The 21,552-nt window shown below is 48.5% G+C and overlaps 1 protein-coding gene across 5 annotated transcripts; it reads right to left on the bottom strand.

The window, feature by feature from the left end:
- Positions 1-8,576: 8,576 nt before the first annotated feature.
- Positions 8,577-19,815, bottom strand: LRIF1 (ligand dependent nuclear receptor interacting factor 1). 5 transcript variants are annotated; one of them, XM_082296307.1, is made up of 5 exons: positions 19,770-19,792; positions 15,798-15,873; positions 12,199-13,723; positions 10,548-10,826; positions 8,577-9,341 (listed from the first exon to the last, which is right to left on the bottom strand). In XM_082296307.1, the coding sequence occupies exons 3-5, from the start codon at positions 13,708-13,710 to the stop codon at positions 8,880-8,882; spliced, it is 2,253 nt and encodes a 750-aa protein (XP_082152433.1). In that variant the 5' UTR covers positions 13,711-13,723; positions 15,798-15,873; positions 19,770-19,792; the 3' UTR covers positions 8,577-8,879. The 5 variants fall into 5 exon arrangements, with proteins under 5 accessions (XP_082152433.1, XP_082152435.1, XP_082152432.1 ...); XM_082296309.1 differs by lacking the exon at positions 15,798-15,873 and having other exon boundaries at positions 12,199-13,715; positions 19,770-19,815; XM_082296306.1 differs by lacking the exon at positions 15,798-15,873 and having other exon boundaries at positions 19,770-19,813.
- Between the last annotated feature and the right edge of the window lie 1,737 nt (positions 19,816-21,552).

Here is a 21,552-nt window from a genome sequence, read left to right as displayed (position 1 = left end):
CCTTAAAAACAAACATCTCGAATTCTACCAGAGTACAGCAGATTAAGGAGATATTTGATTGCACACAGACCTACCAAGTACATCCACAGCTGCCTCTGAGCCCTGCTTGGCAGGAATAGCTCAGCTCCCTTCCCAAGTTATTGCTCAAGGCTTGTACGTGAGCTCCAGCACATTTCCTCCCACACCAGAATCCCTTACATTGGCATCTTCCCTTCCTGGAGGGGCAGGCAAAGCACCAGGAGAGGAATTAATCTAAACTGGAGGCCTCCTGGAAATCCTAGCAGTTCCCTGGGCAGCTTCTTTCTCCCAGATTTAAATGGGATGTCTCCATCCCTGTTACTCCATTTCCAGCCTGGTTCAGCCAGAGTTCAGACAATCCACAGGGTGTAAACAAACTTTGGGGGCAAAAGCTGCCAAACTACTGAGGGCAGTGGGGTGAGAGGACAGGTGGGTGAGATTAACACGGAGTCACAGAGAACCCTGGACTCTACAGCCTGGGAAGGTCTCCCACAGCTGTATTTTAGCTGCTGATGAATCCTTAGGGATCCCAGCTGCCCTGGAGAGCTGCACACTTGGCCACACGCTTCCTAAGCAGGGAATAGGTAAACCCCAGTTCCTGATTAACTGCTCCAGTGTAGAAAATGGGATGTTTCAGCCGAGAGAATCCTTTGCCTCCCTCAAGGCTCATTAGACAAATGGTTTAAGCAGGAAATGGTCCCAACAGCGATGGGATCCCTGTGGAGAGGGAGGGAGAGAACTCTTTGCCTGGTACGATGGGAGGAGAAGGAAAAACCCCAACTGATTAATTCATGTAGCTCTCAAGGAGGCTCTAGAAGACATCTGCCTGCTCACAGGGCTTTCCTCAGCTGCCCTTCACTGCTTTCTCCCTGGATCCCTGTGAAACATGGAGACATCATTCCTGACAACAGCCATCTGATGTGCTGCTCCCAGAAGCGATTCCTGCCCCAGGGAGCAGGAGTTTCTCTGTCATTTAATGTCCCTGTGATGAGCCAGCCAGGGCAGACTGAGGTTTAGGTTGGACATTAGGAAAAATTTCTTCCCCAAAAAGGTTGTCCAGCCCTGGCACAGCTGCTCAGGGCAGTGTGGAGTCGCCATTCCTGGAGGGATTCAAAAAAACCATGTGGATGTGGCACTTGGGGGACATGGTTAATGGTGGCCCTGGCAGTGCTGGGGAACAGTTGGACTCCATGATCTCAGAGGGCTTTTCCACCTCAAAGATTCTGATTTTACTGCCCAAACCAGTACATTCCTGGGTTTACAGTTAACACCCCAAAGCCCCCTCACTGCTTCCCCACCAGCCCAGCACCACATGCTGGGATTCCTGCTCATCTGCAGATCCATGGAAGTTCAGCCTCAGAGCATCCAACTCTTCTCTGTTTAACAACCTCCTCAATGCCCAGAAAACCCTTTTCTTGCTCTCTCACCCTGTGCCAGGAGACAGGGATGAGCAGCACCAAGGAGCAGCTCCCTGCTCCCAGCTGCTCCAGAGTTACACACCCCCATGAATCCCTGCCTTTTCCCCCTTCTCTGCAGCCCTACCCACAGTCATGATCCAGGGGCTGGGTTGGGTCCCACCTCCCATAGAATCATCATGTCTGGAAAAGACCTTCAAGATCATCCATCCAAGTCCACCCCACACTGCCACTGTAGCCCCATAACCCCTAAATCTCATCACCCAGCAAGATCCAGACACCCTCTGAACAACTCCAGGGATGGTGCCTCCACCAGCTCCGTGGGCAGCCCCTTCCAGCCTGACCAGCCCAGCACCGAACAGACTGACAGGGTCCATTAACACACCTGAATTGCCCTGACCAGCCCCCGGGGACCTCCTCACACACTCATGGCCCATGAGCTCCATCTGAGCCCAAGCTTGAGCACCCAGCCCTGGCCTGGGCTGTTGTGGGTGGCCCTGGCTCAGCTCTGCCCCGGGATTTATTCTGTGGACAGTCCTCAGATCTCAATTCACAGAATCCCAGAATGATTTGGGTGTGAAGGGACATTAAAGACCATCTCATTCGACCCCTGTGTCATGGGCAGGGACACCTTCCACTGTCCCAGGCTGCTCCAAGCCCTGCCCAACCTGGCCTTGGGCACTGCCAGGGATCCAGGGGCAGCCCCAGCTGCTCTGGGCACCCTGTGCCAGGGCCTGCCCACCCTCACAGGGAACAATTCCTTCCCAAGATCCCATCCATCCCTGCCCTCTGGCAGTGGGAAGCCATTCCCTGTGTCCTGTCACTCAATTGCCCCAATTCCTTCACCAGCTCTCCTGGAGCCCCTTTAGGCCCTGGAAGGGGCTCTGAGGTGTCCCCAGAGCATTTTCTCCTCCAGATGAACACCCCCAGCTCTCCCAGCCTGGCTCCAGAGCAGAGGGGCTCCAGGCCTCAGAGCAGCTCCGTGGCCTCCTCTGAACTTTCTCCAGCACCTCAACATCCTTCTGCTGCTGTTGGGCCCCAGGGCTGGAGGCAGCTCTGCACTCAGGGGTCTCACCTGAGTGGAGCAGAGGGGCAGAACCTCCCCTCCCCTGCTGCCCATACTGGGGGATCAGCCGAGGGCCTGGGGGCATTCTGGACTGGGGCATGTCCAGCACTCACCACAAACACCCCCAAGTCGTTCTCCCAGGGCTGCTCCATCTGTTCATCCCCAGCCTGGATTCATCCTGGGGTCACCCCAACCCAGGTGCAGCACTCAGAACTTGGCCTTGTTAAGCCTCCTGAGATTCCCATGAGCCACTTTTGAGCTTGTCCGGGTCCCTTTGGGTGACTCTGTCCCTCAGGAGTGTCCCTGCCCCCTCAGCTCAGTGTCACCTGCTCAGGGTGCCCTCGATCCCTTCATTTGTCATTAATAAAGATATTAAACAATGCTGGTCCCAGTACAGACCCCTGAGGGACACTACTGATCCCACTATGGACCCGTGAGGGACACTACTGGTCACTGATGTCTGTCAGGACTCTGAGCCATTGACCACGAGCTCCTGGATGTGCCCATCCCACCCATTCCTTATGCACCTGACAGTCCACCCGTTAAATCCATCTCTCCAATGGAGAGAAGGATACTGGGGGGGAACCGTGGCAAATGGTTACAGAAGTCTAGAAAAATGACATCTGCAGGCCTTCCCTCATCACTGATGGAGTCCCTCCTGTGGAGCTTCTCATCCACCAATGCCCCCAGGTCCTTCTCTTCAGGGCTGCTCTGTTCATCCCCAGCCTGGAGCTGTGCTCGGGGTTGCCCCGACCCAGGGGCAGGATCTCATCCTTGGCCTTGTTGAACTTCATGAGGTTCACACGATCCCATCTCTCCAGCCCATCCAGGTCCCTCTGGATGCCCCATCCCTTCCCTCCAGCATCTCACTGTCAGCATCGTGCTGAGGGTGCCTCAACCCCACTGTCACCAACAAAGACAGCGCTGGTCCCAACACTGACCCCTGGGGACACCACTTGTCACTGGGCTCCCCTTGGACATACTTGTCTACAGCTGCAGCCCACAACCCTTTGAGTGCCACCATCCAGCCAATTCCTTATCCACTGAGTGTCCCACCCATCAGATCCACGTCTGTCCAGGTTTGAGACAAGGCTGTCCTGCAGGACAGCGTCAAATGCTTTGCACAGTCCAGGTAGATGATGTCAGTCGCTCTGCCCTCACCCACCAGCACTGTAACCTCATCATACAGGGCCACCAAATTTGTCAGGCATGATTTGCCTTCAGAGAAGCCATGTTGGCTGTCACCCATCACCTCCTTCTTTTCCATGTGCCTTAGCCTAGTTTCCAGAAGGATCTGCTCCATGATCTTGCCAGACACCAGTGTGACTGACTGGCCTGTAGTGCACTGCATCCGCCTTATTTCTCTTTTGAAAAATGGAGTCAAATTTCCCATTTTCCAGTCAGTGGGAACTTCACCAAACAGCCACAACTTCTCGGATATGATGGAGAGTGGCTTAGGAACTTCCTCTGCCAGTTCCCCCAGGATCCAGAGATGCATCTCATCAGGTTCCACGGACCTGTGCACCTTCATATTCCTTAAATACTCCTGAATCTGACCTTCTCAAGTCCAGAGAAGGGAGTAGAGCTGGGGGGAGGGTGTGGAGCACAAGTCCTATTAGGAGTGGATGAGGGAGCTGGGAAAGGAGCTCAGGCTGGAGCAAAGGAGGCTCAGGGGGGACCTTGTGGCTCTGCACAAGTCCCTGACAGGAGGGGGCAGCCGGGGAGGTCAGGCTCTGCTGCCAGGGAACAGGGACAGGAGGAGAGGAAATGGCCCCAAGCTGTGCCAGGAGGAATTTCTCCATGGAAAGGGTGGTCAGGCATTGGAAGGGGCTGCCAGGAAGGTGAGGCAGTAACAATCCCTCAAGGTGTCCAAGGAATGTCTGGACACGGCACTCAGTCACAAGGTGGGGATTGGTCACAGGTTGGGCTCGATGACACAGGTTTGACTTGATGACCTTGGACGGCTTTTCCAACCTTAAAGGTTCTGGGACTCTCTGATTCTCCCACTGTGGACAGTTCCTCCTTCTCCCAGTCCCCACCTTTGCCCCTGCGACTCCAGAAGTGTGACTGGGTCACTTCCCAGTGAAGATGAGGCACAAACGTCGCTGAGAAGCTCGGCCTTCTCCATGGCCTGGGTAAGCAGGTGTCCTGTTTCCTTCTGGAGAGGGCCCACATTTTCCCCCGTCTTCCTTTTCTCATCAATGTACCTATAGAAGCTTTTCTGTTGCTCTTGATGTCCCTGGCCAGATTTAACTCTAGTAGGGCTCCAGGTTTCCTAACCTGATCCCTGGCTGCTCGGACAATCCCTCTGTATTCCTCCCAGGCTGCCTGTCCTTGCTTCCACACCCTGAAGGCTTCCTCTTTGAGTTTGTTCAGGAGCTCCTTGTTCACCCTCACAGGCCTCCTGGAGTTTCTGTCCTTGGGATGCGTTGCTCCTGAGCTTGGAGGTGATCCTTAAATATCAACCAGCCATCCTGGGCCCCTCCTCCCTCTAGGGCTTTATCCCATGGGACTCAACCAAGCAGATCCCTGAAGAGGCAAACAGCTTTCCTGAGTCCCAGGGCTCACTGTGTGCCCTCCTGGCTGCCCTGAGGATCCTGAATCCACCATTCCATGTTCCCTCAGCCCAGGCTGCCCTTGAGCTTCTCATTCCCCACCAGGTCGTCCCTGTTGGTGAGCACAAGGTCCAGCACAGCTCCTCCCTTTGCTCTCTCACTTGGAGCAGGAGTTTATCCTCAAGGCATTCCAGAACCTCCTGGATCAATTATGCTCCATGTGTTGTCCCTCCAAGAGATACTGGTGTGCTTGAAGCCCCTCATGAGGAGCAGCGTTGTGAACACGACACCGCTATTGTCTGTCCAGAGCTTCATCCGACGGCTGTTCCTGGTACAGACCCCCTGAAAGCCACCCCCACGTGGCTTCCTGGGCTGCACTCGGCAATGCCCAGGTCTGGGTCAGTGCTGGGCTCGACTACCTCAGGTTTAGGTCGGACTTGATGATCTTGAGGGTTTTTCCAACCTAAATGATCCAACAATTCTACATCTGGGACAGAGCTCTGTGAAGATTTGTGCCTCACACAGAAGTGCTGGGGCTGTGGGGAGTCTGCAGTACAGGAGACAGGCACGGGGCAGTCCTGGCCAGAGACTCCAAGGCGCCAGGTTTGGCTGATGTTGGCAATTTGCCCAGCACCATCTCTGCTTCCTGATCTGTTCTGCCCAGCACTCACTGCTGCCTCTGCTCTTTGTACTCTGAAATTCCTAAAAGGTTCTTCCCACGTATTTGCTTGGAGTAACAGTTTTAATGCATATCCTAAATCCATGGACTTCGTATGTACTTAGCACAGCAATAATCCCAGTGTGTGACACCTTCCTGCCAGCCAGGCTGCACTCAGGGATGGCCACCAGTCACCTTCAGTCCTGGGGTGGCAGCCAGCATTCCCAGACTCCAGTTCTTCATAGACTCTTCATAGATCATGGGAGTTCAAGGATGAACAGGGCAGCAAAATCCAATCCATGCTGCAGATGATGAGTCTGGACGAGGGGCAGCTCCAACAGCCTCAAGGTCCTTGGCTGTCAGAGACCCCTCTGCTCCTCCTGGCACAACCTTCCCCCATCAGCACATCAAGAGGCTTCTCTTGGCTCTCAGTGATCCCTCCAACTTTGCACTGATGTTGTTCCAAGGAAGATCTCTCTCTTCCATACTTGGTTTCACTCTGTTTTTCTGAGCTGCACCAGGTGTTTTCCATCACCATATCGGACATAGCCCATTCACCTTCTTCCACCAAATCCTGGTCACATTTCTTCAAAATTTTGCAGTGAGGATGCTTCTCCCAATTTTGAGTATTTTATCATCTCTACAAAGAACCAGGCAAATGGACCACTTTGTTAGGGTAAAAGAGGTTCTGAGAGAAAGAAGATGGTGCATTGTAGAATGTCAGTGCTGGAATCCTCCAGTGCAGCAAGAGGATAAGAGAACTTGGCTTATTTTTTTGAAGATTATTGGAAAATAGAGGAAAGACATTTGTTAGAGGACAGTAAGTGAGCAAAGCCTGTTGGAAGAGTATCCACCAGGTGACTGCAGCACCAGACACAAGGTTGCCTCCATCTACTTCCTGATTCCCACCTCATCCTTTGAGGTGGGATGGAGTCTATGTCCTTCAAGCAGCCCCACGTCATGCTGTGTTTGGGATTGTGAGGAGACTGCAGATCACACCCCCATGGTTTGAGGAGAGTTCCCTCAACATCCAGGTTTTCTCCTTCTCTCACTGTGCACCCCCCAGCAGGCTTGGGATGGACAGGACGTCGGGAATGGACACAGCCTGGACAGTCCTCCCAGACTGACCAAAGGGATATTCCATGGCACAGGAGGCCATGCTCAGCAAAGAAAAGCTTTATGGCAGCAGGAGGATGGAGGGGCGTTTCTGGTCACAGCGTTTGTCTTCAAGCGAACGCTGCACACAGAGACCCCAGGAAGGGCCAATCTTCTGCACTGCCAGGACGTGGTGACCAAATCCTGATTCTGCTTTTTGTGCAAGCAGCTTTTGCTTGACCTGTTAAACTGCCTTGTTCTCCACCCACGATGCCATCCTTCCATTTTCCCCCATCCTGCTGGAGGGCGGTGATTGGGTGGGTGGGTGTCTGGGACCTGGCCAAGGTCAATTCTGTCACAAAACACCCATTCCATACACGGTGAGCCCATGGATACCTACAGTACCACCCCGACCTGCTTGTTCCACCACACTTCCCTCCTACCGAGCAATCTCAGTCACTGCAGAGTTTATTTCCATGATTCACCTTCTCTCCTCACCCACCTGCAGCTGGTCCATCACCTTGGTCTAGGCCAAGCTCTCCCCATCCCTGGCAGTGTCCAAGGCCAGTTTGGACGAGGCTTGGAGAAACCTGGGATAGTGGAAGGTGGCCCTGCCCATGGCAGGGAGTGGAATGGGATGAGCTTTAAGGTCCCTTTACACCCCAAACCCTTCTCTGATTCTGTGATTTTTCAGAGCAGGAATTTCCTTTTTCTTACCTTATAAAAACCCCTCCTGCCTCTTCAATCCCCTGGAATTTTTCACACTGTCAAAACTTACATAATTAAGGAATATGGGACTGAGACAGTCGAAGCTCCCAAAGAAACATTCATCCTCCACCAAAACCCTACAGATAAACTGGGCATCCATGGGATAATAAATGAAAACTCTGCAGATGAAAATTTGATTAAAATGAAACAAAATAAGAATAAAACCAGAAATAAGGACAGTAACAAACAACCTCCCATGAACACAAATCCCCAGCGGAGCTCTGCTGGGGCTGGTGATGTTTAACATAAACATCAACAAACAAGAACAAAACAATGTCAAACTCTGCTGGCAAAAAAAGTTATTAATTGGTGGAAGGGAAACTGAAAAACTGCAGAAGGAACCTGCAAGGATCAGAGACATGAACAACAGAGGGCAAGGAAAGGTGTCCCTACAGATACAACAGAGCACGGTGGGAAAACACACAAAAAGTTCTACAAAAATTAGGATGTAAAGACAGTCTGAGGGCACATCCCCTCCTACAAGACAAACTAAGGTACCATCAACTGATGGTGGCAAGAGACATGTTCAAACAACAACAAATTAAAAGACACTCATTAAGGATTGTTAAAGATACCACCCAGGGATAAAAAGTCTTTTAGCTTCAAGAAATTATTATTAACAGAATTCTGTTTAAAAAAATACATCCCACCCTTCCAAAAGAACCCCACAACCACATTTCCACATTGCACAGCTGACCATGGCCTTATAAAAGCTCACAATAATGACAGGGAGAGCCATGAATCCAAACTGTCACAGGGCTCCTCCTGCCTCTGTCCTCACATCTGCAAGAGGTTTCGTATAAATATCTGCATTGTTACTGCCTAAAGTCTAATTCCCAGATCCTTTAAATAGCATTTATTAACCACTGACTGTTGACCTTTTCTGAAAATTGACAGTTTTCAGGAATTCATCAAAATTCTCATGCACATGAGAAAAACAAACAAAAAAGTATCCACAGCTGGGGTTTGCAATTTGCATTCGGGTTCTAAGAGCCAGGCCATGGAATTCCAAAGGGGAAAGTTTATTTGCTAAGACTAATACAGAACCCCTCTATTCATCATATGGGGAATGTGCTGGTAAAAATGCCCTTGGTCTGTGCTCTTGGATTGTGTCCCAGTAGTAGAATTTGATGGTCCAAGTTTCTTATTTCTGGCATTTAGCAGAAACCTAGAGTTCTCTAAATACACACATACTTAAACTCCACCTAGTTCTTCCATCTACCAGAAATATTCATTTAAGCAAGGGATTTCCTCTTGAAGCCACTGAAGAGGTGATGCACAAGGTTGGGATCCCCGGGGGAGGTTCAGCTCTGCTGCATTTCCCGACGCATTTCCTCCAGCGCCGCCTCCCGCTCCCGCAGGAGCTGCTTCAGCCGCTTGATCTTTTCATCCCGTATTGTCTCATCCAGGTCCGGGAGAGCCACAGGGAAGGCATCATCTCGGAAAGAACCTTCCAGAACCGAAGTATCCTCTTCAGAAGTCACTAAAACTGAAATCCCTGGCTGGGTAGTGTTACTGTACCTGGGGAACGTGTCCTGCTCTGAGTCCCTCCCTCGGGACGCTGCAGCGGAGCCGGTGGGAACGCTTGGCTCTGGTGAGGCTGGGGGAGGTGAAACACTCCTGCTAAGTGCACTGGAACCTGAGCTGGTGATCTCTAAACTGAGACTTGTGGCTGATTTGATCGAGGTTCTCCTTCTCTTGCCACTGTCCAACAACGGTGAGGATTTCCTTTTCCTAGTCAAATCCTCTTCCAGATCCACAATTATCTGCACAGTCAGAAACAGACAAAATTCACTTCTGTTAAACTGGGCATCAGCTACTTTATAACACCAAGTTCTCTAAGCACAAATTACGAGTTATTTGTTGCAAGCTTTTTAGAATTACTGCCCAGAAGAAGTTTCCTTCAGCAAAAGAACAAAGATATTTCTGCATTTGATATTTTTATAGTAAAGATTCCCAGTTAACAATTCCAGAACACTGAATTCCCTCCTTAGTCAACACTGCATGTCTGCCTTTCCTGGGCACGTCCATCATCGCCTGTGGCTGTTTAAGTTAACACTACTGCAAGACAAAACCTTTCTAATTTGACGGGAAAATTCAGTGTAGAAGAATTCTTCATGTCTGCATTTCCAAAACATCAATCTGAGAAGTAATGTCCACTATCAGATTCAATTCCTCCCAGATGTTTTATTATTTGAATCATGGAATCACATTCTGGTTTGAGCTGGAAGGGACCTTAAATCCCATTCCATTCCACCCCCTGCCATGGGCAAGGACACCTCCCACAAGACCAGGTTGCTCCAAGCTCCATCCAACCTGGCCTTGGACACTTGGGATGGATGGGTTAAAGCTAATGTGAATGTCAACAGCAGCCATGGATCTGCCCAATTATTAGCACTGAATTAGTAAAACCTGAGAAAATCTTTGACTGAGTAGAATCCCATAGAAGAAAATGTGGCTGAACAGAAATACTTGGATGGATAAAATCCTTTCCATGCATTAACATGGAAGTTCTTCCTTCCAGAAGTACCCAACCAATGACAAAGTTCAAACCAACATTTGTAATTTTAAAGATTGGACAGATCTACAAGTAAATTTCTTTTAACAAACCTATTCCTCTGCCTGTAGCCACTGCACTGCTAGACAAACACAACCATCTCCAGAGGGTTAAATATAAATCAGGATACCAAGGTCTGGTCCCTATTCCAACTAGGACCATCACCACCAGCAGGGACAGTTTTCTCCAAAGAATTTGTTGTTCAAGTTTCCTCCAGAACCCAAAACTGAGGATAAAAATTCCTAGATGGTGCTCGAATCATACAGAAATCTCAAACAAGTTCTCACAGAGATCCCAACAACTCCTGACTCTCCTGGAGAATCCAGAGGTGGGAGGCTCCAAACACCCCCAGCTCTGCACTGACTGACCATACACTGCTTTCTGAGTGTGTTTAGCACTGAAAAATCCCAGATACCTTTTCCTCTTTAACACATTCCTGATGATGATTCGATAGTTCCACATCCAATGAGGATGAACTGCAAGAACCATTTTTCCTTTCCAAGCTCTCACTGGAACAAACCCTTTCTTCTGGATTCTCACAGACGGCCCTTAATGGTATTCTTGTAAGGTAAACTCTCTCCTCCTTAAAGAGACCAAATTTTTTCCTTAATTCCAAGTATTGTTTCCAGTGTGGGTGCTCTTGGTGTTTGATTTGAATAACCTTTCCCGGTGAATCCATCTTTTGACATTGGATCTGAAATACAGAAGCAGTGAGAGAGCCATCAATCACTCTCTCACTCTCTCGCTCTACACATAAATAGATAAAATATATTAATATATAAAAAATAGGTACTAGAAAGACAGGTGAACATTTATTTTGTCTGCCATTCTCCAAGAGCTACATTTAACACAGGCAACATTTAACACAGAAAGCCAATTGTGATAAATTATACACAAATTATCATAGGTCTAACACTCGTTATTTAACACTCCAAGTACATTGTGGAACATCCAGAAAATGTCCAGGCCAACCAGCAACCACAAAAATAAAAGAAGCAACAAGAGAATCATCTGTTCTACCCCTTCAAATAGCAAAGAAAGAGGAGGGAAGAGCAGGTAGTGTCCTTACTCTGCAATCCAGGGGTTTGCAAATTTAGGGACAAGAGCACCAAATTTGTTATTTCTCACCAAGGTTAAAGCAAATGCAAACGCTGACACTTGGCATCACACAGCACTGAGGAAAATAAATGGTATTTCAACCATTTTTCAGGTGAGGAACAATAAAAAAGCTGTCTTACAGTCTGTTGCAATAATTAAATGTCTAAAATTTGCAAAAATACACTTAGCTGTGTCTTTTCTGTTCTGCCTGGACAACACAAACAAGTTTCAGAATTATTTTTTTTCTCTGGAGACAAATTCATCCTGGCCTCTGGAGCTACTAAAAACATGACCACCAATCCTGCATGGGGAGTTTGTAGGATTGGAGGCTTACAACTTCTAACAGATTTTCAACATTATGATCTTAAAAGAATATGTCAATGCAGCCACTAAGGATCTCAAGAGTTCCCTCTGCCTGATGTGGAGCCAGGAGTGAAGGAGGTGGATCCCTCCCCACCAGGGCAGGGGAGGAAGGAAACACAGCTCCTGCCTGTGGCTGTCAGAGCAGGTGGAGGCTGGAGCCGACAGTGCTACACCCGAGTTGTCTCTGGAGGACAAACTCTGCCCTTCCAACTTACTCTCCTCTTGTGAGATGCAAACTTGACTTTCTCTACCCTACATCACCCCTACAGCCCTAAGGTTGTGCTGTAAGCATGTGGCATCAACATCCAAGAGCCCAAACCATGAACAGCCTCCCTGGAGTTCAGTTATTGCTCATCATTTATCTCAGGAGGAAATCAAAAGCTACCTTACCTCTGCCCCTTTCTTTTCTATGCATTTCTCACTTGCACAGTGCAAAATTATTAGGAAATAGGCCATTTATTGACTAGAACCAACCTTAGAGCTGCATTTCCAGGATACCTGGTTACGAAAATGTGTGAACTCATCAAGAGCCATTTTATCCACCTAAAACCAGGACCACAGAACCACTGACCAGACACTGGGGTGGCATGTTTATGATTTATTACCTTTGGCCAGTCTTCACTGACAGCACATTCCTGCTTAGCCTGAGGTAACACAGGCCCTGCTGCCCTCGGGGAATGACTCAGGTCTTTGCCACTTTGCCACACACCTTCCTGCACCCCTACTGCTGCAACTGGGGTCGCTCCACTGCAAGAAACGCTCTTGGTGAAGGGCAAACTCTGTCTCTGCATTACACTGGAATCCTGCTGACTAGCACTTGGTGTCAGCAGAGCTGCAGGTGTGGATTTTAAGTCATTTCTTAAGCCAACTGGTGATGAATTTTTGGAGACTGTACACGGTTTTGGGTCTTTCTGAGACAGCACCACTCCTTTGCTTTTTGACAACACCAGATTGACCACTTTACTGGTTATTTTATTGACTTCAGCAGAACCAATTTGCTTGGGTGTCTCCTTTTTAAGTGAAGCATCAGAAGAGGAAGATGTTTGTTTGTCAGCCTGGGCTGACAGAACATCAGAGCCTCTTTTGGTCAATAAATAGACTTTCCCATTGTACATGACCAGAGCATTATCTTTTAAAGGTGTGATTTTGGTTTGGCTTCCACCAGGACCGTTAGAACAGAGTGGCAAAATATTTGCAGGATTAACTTCTACATTCTTTGTGTCTGACAAAGTTTTCAGGATCTTGGAAGCCACATTATTTGAAGACTTTACAGGGATGAGACAAGCTGCTGAGAGCGAGGCAGTTTCTTGCACGATCCATTTCATGGGAGTTTGCTGGCACTGCTGCCCCTCGGATGGGACTGGCTCGGGAGAAGAACCAGATCCCTTTTGGGCAGCTGTCACTATCAGTGTCTTTGAAACTTCCGTGGCAGGTTTGGGGCAAAAGCTCTGCAAGTGCGTGGGCAGGACTTGGGAGGTTTTCACTGTGTTCACGGGTGACACGTAAATCACCGTCGGCATTTTTGTACTGTCAGCCCCTCCAGACATGTTGGTGGCTGCAGCTGCCAGGATTTTTTGCTGTATTGAAGGTGGCAAAAGAGAGGCTGGGACAGATTTCACTTCTGCATCAGCTGGAATCTGGAGGTGGTGTCCGGAGGGCAGTGCTGGAGACCTGACAGTCACTGGGACGGGTTTGGTGTTCACCACCATGTAGGTTGTGCTGCTCTGGTGAGAGGAGCTCGTGATGGCCACGTTCTGCAAGGACACTCCATCCACAGACACACAGCTGCTCTGGCCATTGGCAGCTGCACTTGGAATCGAGCTTTCCTTTTCAGAATCTGTCCTAACACTCTCCTGCTTGTCTAATGTCCTCGTAAGAATAATCTTTCCAGGATTAGGAGGCTGGAAAATAGGTATCTTAACAGATGAAGGCGCAGCAGTATTGCCAAGCTGTGTCTTAAAAGTAAGATGGACTGGGCTAGAAACATTTGCGTTAGAATTATTTGGCATGGCTGGAGACTGAACTACTGGCACAAAGCTTCCAGAAGTCTTAGAAATGGGAAGCAATTTCAGAAGGTTTTTTCCATCTGGTCCCGTTGTCTGAACGACTCGGTACATACAGCCTGCAATGCTTAACAAAGAAAAGGGAAAAGAGAGAAAAATGAAAGGCAGTGTAAGTGAACAAGCACAGGTACTTTAATTCATGAGCATCAGTGAACTCTACACCCAGGGCTGAAGCAGATTAACTCCTGGAAAATGCCTGAGTTAATTTTCAGGAGCTTCCTACTGACCTACCCAGGTTTCCATTTCAGACCATCTCAGACTGTCTGAAAATAGTGTCCAGCTTCTACACCCCAGAGTAGCAAGAAATGACATCTTTTTCAGATTAAAAGTAAGTTAAAAGACCCCAGAAAACACCTCACATTACCCTCCTCTTCCCCTCACAGGGCCTTTCATTCTGAAAATGAAACCACTACCTCCCAATTTCCTAGAGAAGCCTTATTTTCCCCTTTCCCATCTCCCTGTTACTATTTCTAACCCTCCTGAGTGCTATGAACTATGAATTTCAGGAAGGCTTCAGAAGAATACAGGCAGAGTAGCTGCATGGCAAGAGAGAAGCAGAAACTACTTCAGACACAACAAAGGAATTTGGAAACAGGATGTGTTTATTTTGTGGAAGAGGTGGCTCCTGTGCCTCCCTGGCACCTGCCTGGCCATTCTTGAGGCAGATACAGACCACAGAGGTGGTTCATCCTCAAAGAGATGGAAAACTCTCAAATGATACTCGGTTATAAACATTTTTGAGAACAGAAGTCTAAGTCTAGGAAGGAAAAGGCTTCAAAACCAAGGAGGAACACATGGAAACAGCACCAGGGACATCTGGAGAGAAAACAGAGATTTCTTGCAGGTGAAGGTAAGAACTCACCAAGAGACAGACAGATCTTGTCAAAACACAAGTTAGTTGTGACTGCTCCAAATGCCAAGATTTTTCGAGTCCATGGCAGGACAAAGAACCTCTCCCACTCCAGGGGAGTCTGCCCAATGCAGGCTCTTCTGCAAAGAACTCCTGGACTCCGAGCAGAGCAATCTACTGCCCAAAGCACTGCAGAGACACGTGTGGGCAAACAAAGCTGCCCTCACTGAGAAAGAAGAGACCAAATCACTGGAAGTTGTGAGAGCAGATCCAGAGCGATTAAAAAGCAGAGCTGCCAACTCCAGCTGGAGTCACCAAGAGCACCACGGCCATCCCATCGACTTCCTGTGTCAGTAAATGCTGTGACACCACGGACATGGCAGCAGTTCCCAGTCCCACCCCGATGACATCAGGGCTGTGTTCTGCTTTCTGCCAGGTAGCTTTGAAATGGGCAATTTTCTGTCTTTTTGGGGCTTCTGACTCAGCTTGGAGCAGGGCCCGAGGGCTCAGTCCTGCGGCCCAGCCCTGTGGCTGCTCAGGAGTCAGCCGGCCTTCGCTTCTCCCACCTGCTGGGAAGTCACAGGAATGCTCTTCACTCCCAAAGCTGGGCGGTTCCTGCTGGGAGCCACATCCCCTGGGGGCTGACACAAACACCCCACTACTGTCTGCCCAACACACAAAGCCATCAGATACACAGAGCCTTCCTTGCTGTGACCTTGGAATTAACTCCCACCCCCAGTGTTTTGGTACAATGCCTCATTTCTGGGCACAAGGTATGAAAATGGAGATTTTTACATGAGGTATCAGTGCAGTGGGCAGGAAATTCTGCAGTACTTCTGGTTTTAAGGTACTGAAAATTAAAATATGGGCATTATACCACATGGTTCCTAATGGAAGCTGTCACAGGAGGGCTTATGAGCAAAATGGAGTTGGATGTTTTGGAATCAGAAACGAGAGTTGAGATGGACTAGCACTGACAGGCAACAGTCTGACAGAAAACAGTTTTGCTTAAATGAAGAGGAAGTAGAAATATTTGTGTGTTTGAACATAACTAAAGCAGGGAAAAAAGACTTTTGGAGCACTTTAAACCTCCCAGCACTATTGACAATACAAATGAGGAACAGCAGCAGCTCCTGGACTGTGCTTTGAATCTCTCAACACTTCTTTAATAACTCCATGGTCTACAGCCTCAACTTTGCTTCTATATATAAGAAGTAAAAGCAAATCCAGAAGGAATTTTTCAGCAAGTCCCACAAATGTGGAGCTGCTGAACAGAGAAACAGGCACTTACCTGCACCCCAACTAACTACGGCTGCAAATTGGCACCAAGGGGCAGAAGAAACCTCCAAAGAGGCTCGTTCCTCCACCTGTCAAAGCAAGGGAACACTTCTAACTTTTGGGCAAGAGGAGGGGGAGTAGATCACAGGGAAAGGAAGCAAGAAAAACAGGGAGAGATGAGCTGAAGATATATTTGCATCAATATTTTCCTCTGCCAGTTTCCAGCGCTCACGTCCTCGTTCCCACCTGGAACCACCATTCACCTCCATCTTGACAGACTTAAAAACTGGTTTTGACTGTGCTACAAACAGGAATTTTAAAGTAGATTGGGGGGAAAAAAGCACCAGTAAAAAATCTCATTTGCCTGAACTTCAGATCATTCTGCTTTCCATGATTACAGAAGGCAACTGCAGCTTTTTATCTCCATGAAAAAGTGCAAGACACCCCAAAATCATCATTTTCTGGGAAATAACATTCTTTAACTTGAAACTAATATCAGGTATTTACACGTTGGGAGAATGACAAAAAGCTAAAGGATAGGCAAGAGAGAAGGAAAAGTCCAATGAGATACCAAGAAGTGGAATTCACCCAGATTGACTCAAACATCTTCGACTGAGGAGAGAAAGGAGCACTGCACGTTTCCAGCACTGGGAGTTAAAAAGGCTTCATTGCAGCAATTCCACATAAAGCTTTTCTGGGGTGATACAAAGAAATAACCATGAGGAAGTTTCATGTTACCAGAATAAAATAAAGCACTGTCTCCATACGTTTTTGAGGGATGAAGAGGAGAGGTAGAAGTTGTTTTACTTCAGTCTTCAGGTCACTGCTCTTTGAATTAATGAATCTTTAAGAATCTCTTAATCAGAATGAAAAAAACTCCCTCAGTATTCCCTTTTTTAGGGTGTGAGATTAATTTGGTTAAAGAACAGGTTAATTTCTTTTCCTAAAAAAAAATGACAACAGGAAATCTGTATCCTGCCAGGTTGTTCTTGGGAATTTCTCCCATCGTTACTGAAGTAGAGTTTTCTTTCTCCTCTTCACCTTCCTTCACTTCCCAACTCCATAAGAACAAACCTCCTCAAATCTCATATATGAGTGCTCAGAAATAATTGTGTTGTTACAATACTTTAGAAAGGCCTAAGGCAGATCCATGAACAAAACTTGAGACAAATAAGTTAATGGAAGAATTAAAAAATGGTGGACTGGTAGAAACCTTATTTAACATCACCAGAGAAATGGCCAAATTCAATAAAAACAACCCAATAAAATTCTGTGACATTCATAGAGGGATCTGTCAACCAGATGACATTTTTTTGACCCAAAAAGGAGATTTCTTTCAGTGAACAGTCTGTGTGCAGCAACACCAACACCTCCCTATGGATGTGGCATTAAGGAAGGTAGGAAAGCAGAGAGAACAGAAAGAAACTGGGAGATTTATTTCTTTACTTACTTATTTCAAGACAGAAAAATACTAAGAATAATCTACATTTCCTTCAGTTCACCAGAATTTCTGTTTTCTTGACCAGACACAGCAGTTTTACTGTCTAAACTTCTCTCACTGTTCATTACTCTCAGTGAGCAGCACAAACCACAAAATATTGAGTATTTAAACATTCACCCTCTGTCCTTTATGCTTCCATTAACAAAAACACCCTTGGAATATTTTCAGAAGATAGGAATACTTTTTTCTGCCAAATAAATTCATTCACCAAATGCAGTGCAACCACCAGCACGATTCCCACAGAAATCCTGACTGTGCCATTAAAAACGCATCAGCAGAGATCAAAGAGACAGACTGCTCAATTTCCCTGCAAAGTCGTCAGAAGGAACAATCCCCCTCGGAAGAAATGAGCTACTTTTCCATCTGCCTTCACTCCCAACCGTTCCTTTAGGCACAACTTTCACCTACAAATGTGAGGAAATCACCAGGGACTATGGGCCACACCAGAGAAGCAAAAGAATTTATCTTAATGGGTTCAGCTGGATCCAGGGAGTGGCAAAGTAACAACTTCTTGTCAATTGGAAATGTGCACCCAGGGACAAAGTAAAACTAATTGAATGCAGTTGATATATATTTATTTTATATAGCTGCATTCATTCCATGGATTACCTGAAAATTGTAATAAAATAATAATAGTAATGACAATACTAAATATATAGTAACATATAATAATATACAATGACCATTGTTATTATCATTACCATCGTCTAAAGGAAATCAAGAAATTGATGTTGAATTTGGAGGAATCCTGACCAGTATTTCAGTTCAAGCCATCTCTAATGACCTGAGGTTTTACCCTAAACCAGAAGCTTTCAATAATGGCAGAAAAACCACTTTCTGTTTGACAGTAATTGTTTCTGGGAACTCTTTCATCCACTGTGGAATATTCCCTGCAGTACAGATAGCTGTGGATGTGCAAACTGCCAGGAAACGCTCGCTGTGCTCTGTTCTGAACCACAGCTCTCCTGATCCGTGACAGGATCCTCCTCCAGCCACAAAACCTCTGGTGGAATCTGCGACCATCAAAACCACCCAACGGGGTCAAAACCACCCAACGGGGATCAGAACCACCCAACGGGGATCAGGAATCACCCAACGGGGATCAGGAATCACCCAACGGGGATCCCACAGCAGCCCCGGGAATCAGAAATCACTCAAAACTCATCCCTGAGCACGCAGAGCACCCTGAGAACTCCAGAGAGCCAAGGAAAGGCATCGGGAGCCAAACCACGGCTGGAGCCGCGGGGCCCGCTGAGCTCCCGGCGCAAACCGGGCCTGGAGGCACGGAGAGGCAGCAGCCGCAGAATTCCCGGTACCGCTCCAGAGGGAGATCCCAGCACAGCCACGCCCGCGCGGTGCGATCCTAACGAGGGACCTGATGGGTAAAGCTGCCCCAGAGAGCCCGGGGAAGGGAACGGAGCTGGGAAGGGGCTGGAGCCCCAGGAGCGGCTGAGGGAGCTGGAAAGGGGCTCAGCCTGGAGCAAAGGAGGCTCAGGGGGGACCTTGTGGCTCTGCACAAGTCCCTGACAGGAGGGGGCAGCCGGGGGGGTCGGGCTCTGCTCCCAGGGAACAGGGACAGGAGGAGAGGGAACGGCCTCAGGCTGGGCCAGGGGAGGCTCAGGGTGGATATTGGGGAAAATTTCTTCATGGGAAGGGTGGCCAAGCACCGGCAAAGGCTTCCCAGGACAGAGGTGGAGTCACCATCTGTGGAAGTGTTCAAAAAATGAGTGGATGCGGCACGGGTTAGTGGCGAACACGTCAGTGCTGGGGCAATGGTTGCACTCAGTGATCTTTAAGGGTTTTCCCAAGGGAAATAATTCCATGACTGTGAAAGGTTCAATTCCTCTGATATCCCCACTCCCCGTTTCCCGGCTGCCTCCAGCACACTCCACCCTCACCGCGATGTGGCCGCAGCGACAACGAACACCAAGAGCCCCTGTCACCAAAACACAACCAAAATACAGCCAAAATACAACCAAAACACAGCCAAAACACAGCCAAAACACAGCCAAAACACAACTGGCATCGAGCCGGAGACGGCACCGCACGTGGAGCGGGGCTGGAACCGCCCCCAGCCTGTTCAGCACCGCCTGGGATGGGAAAGGGAACAGGAGAGGAAAGGAGGGAGGGAGGGAGGGAAGGAAGGGAAGGAAGGGAAGGAAAAGGTGAAAGGAAAGGTGAGGCGTGGAAGGGGAAGGGGCAGGGAAGGGAATGGAAAGGAAGGGAAGGAGCAAGGAAAGAAAGGGCTAGAAAGGGATGAGTAAGAAAGGGATGGGAAAGGAAGGGATAAGAAAGAAACGGAAAGGAAGGGAAGGAACAGGACGACGGCCTCCCCACCGCCCCCCCGCCCGTCCCGCCGGGGCCGCCGCCGCCGCCCCCGCCCTCCCGTTTCCGCGCACGGGTGCCGGCAGGACGGGGAGCGGCGGGACCGTACCTGGCGGGGCGTCCCTGCGCGGCCGAACCCCCGGGCCCGCCCGTACTCACAACTGCGGCCGCTGCTCAGCGCTCCGGGACATGGCGGGGCGGCCCCGCCGCGGCCCCGCGCGTCACTTCCGCCCGCCCCGCCCCCGCCACCGCCGCTTCCGGGACGCCGCTTCCGGGAAGTGGCGCCGCCCGGCGGCCGCGAGCGGCACAGCGGGGGCAGCGCTTCCGGTGCGGGCGGAAACGGGCGGGAAGGGGCGGGGGGGGCACGGGGGCACCGGGGGGCACCGGGGGGCAGCGGGGGCACCGGTATCGCCCACAGGCACCCGCACCGCCCTGCTCCTGTGTGTGTGAACCGCGGGCTGGCCGCGGGACAGCACCGCTGAGGGCGGGCGGATATTTAAATAGGCAATTTGCATATGCAAATAAGTGTTATAATATGGGCAAGGACTGGTGTGTGTCAGAGAGAGTGGGGTGAACACACGCAGTGAGCTTTATATATTATATATAATATATGTAAAATAAATAACAAAATGTAATATCTAATATTACAATGATTTAATTGTATAATTATAATCGTGATAAAATAATACATTGAAATGAAAGTGATCAATAATGACATTTATAATAAAAAATAATAACATTTTATAATTACTATGCTCTTATATATTATATAATTTGTATTATAGATTACACAAAGCATATCTATATATAAAATATAATTTTGTGTTCTATTCCATAGAGGCTCTGAGAAGAGGTGTGTGAGCCTGCACAGACTACAGATCTACACGTGTACATAGAAGGAGGCTGTGTGAGGCTGCAGTTTTTATACACATATATATAAAATGATAGATCACATTCCAGTGTAGCAGCATGTACCCCACAGGAGGCAACAGCATGACCCTGTGGGGTGTAATACTAAAAATAAATACAAATAATACTCTGCATAACACACAGAACGGGGCAGATATAAGCTGTCCTGGGGTTTTGTTGTATGTTCTGTGTTATTATAGCTGCAGGGAGAAATGAAGGAGTGCCTGGCAGTGTGTGCGTTTGTGGAGCATAAATAACACAAATCACATTCTCTACTGTTAAGTACTCTGTGGTGTAACATTAGGATAAAGAGTCTGTACAAACACATGGACCTACAGGCGTGAATGTGTGTGTACACAAGTGTATAAATACATATATCAAAGGTGCTTATATATTATGGAAATATATAAAATATATATTATATATATGATAATTTTATATCTTTTGTATTATGTATTATATATTATATTCTATGGAAAACGTATCAGGTTGACGAGGTGAAGGTTGGCCACAGGTTGGACTCGATGATCCTGGAGGGCTTTTCCAACCTCAACAATTCCATGATTTGCACTGTTGGACTCCTTATTCCATGGAAGGGAAGAGTTTCAAAATCACCTGTTAAAATTTTGCTTTCACCAGCCATAAATTGCCAAAGTGGCACAAAATGCTGGGGACACGTTTGGCTGCTCCCCACGTGGGGAGGAGCACCTTTGGAAGCTGTGTCTCTGCGTCTGTGTCGCCAGGCTCGTTCTCCCTCTGCCTGGTGAACCAGGACCATGTCAGCCCAAATCCCAACTTCCCAGAGCTGCAGAGCTTCCCCAGCCCAGAGCCAACACTCTGACAGTCACCAGTGTGGCCAAACACGGTGCTCAGTGTCGTGTTATCCATGAAGATTGGCCAGCTTGGATGGGCTTGGGGCAACTTGGGCTAGTGGAAGGTGTCCCTGCCCGTGGCAGGGGGTGGGACAGGATGAGCTTTAAAGTCCCTCCCAACCCAAACCAGGCTGGGATTCTGGGATTCTGAGATGTTACAA

The sequence above is a fragment of the Coloeus monedula genome (assembly GCF_965178545.1).
Source record: "Coloeus monedula genome assembly, chromosome: 23".
In the NCBI taxonomy this organism is placed as follows: Eukaryota; Metazoa; Chordata; class Aves; order Passeriformes; family Corvidae; genus Coloeus; species Coloeus monedula.
The sequence above is the reverse complement of the archived record's forward strand: the minus strand, read 5'-3'. Positions and strand labels throughout refer to the sequence as shown.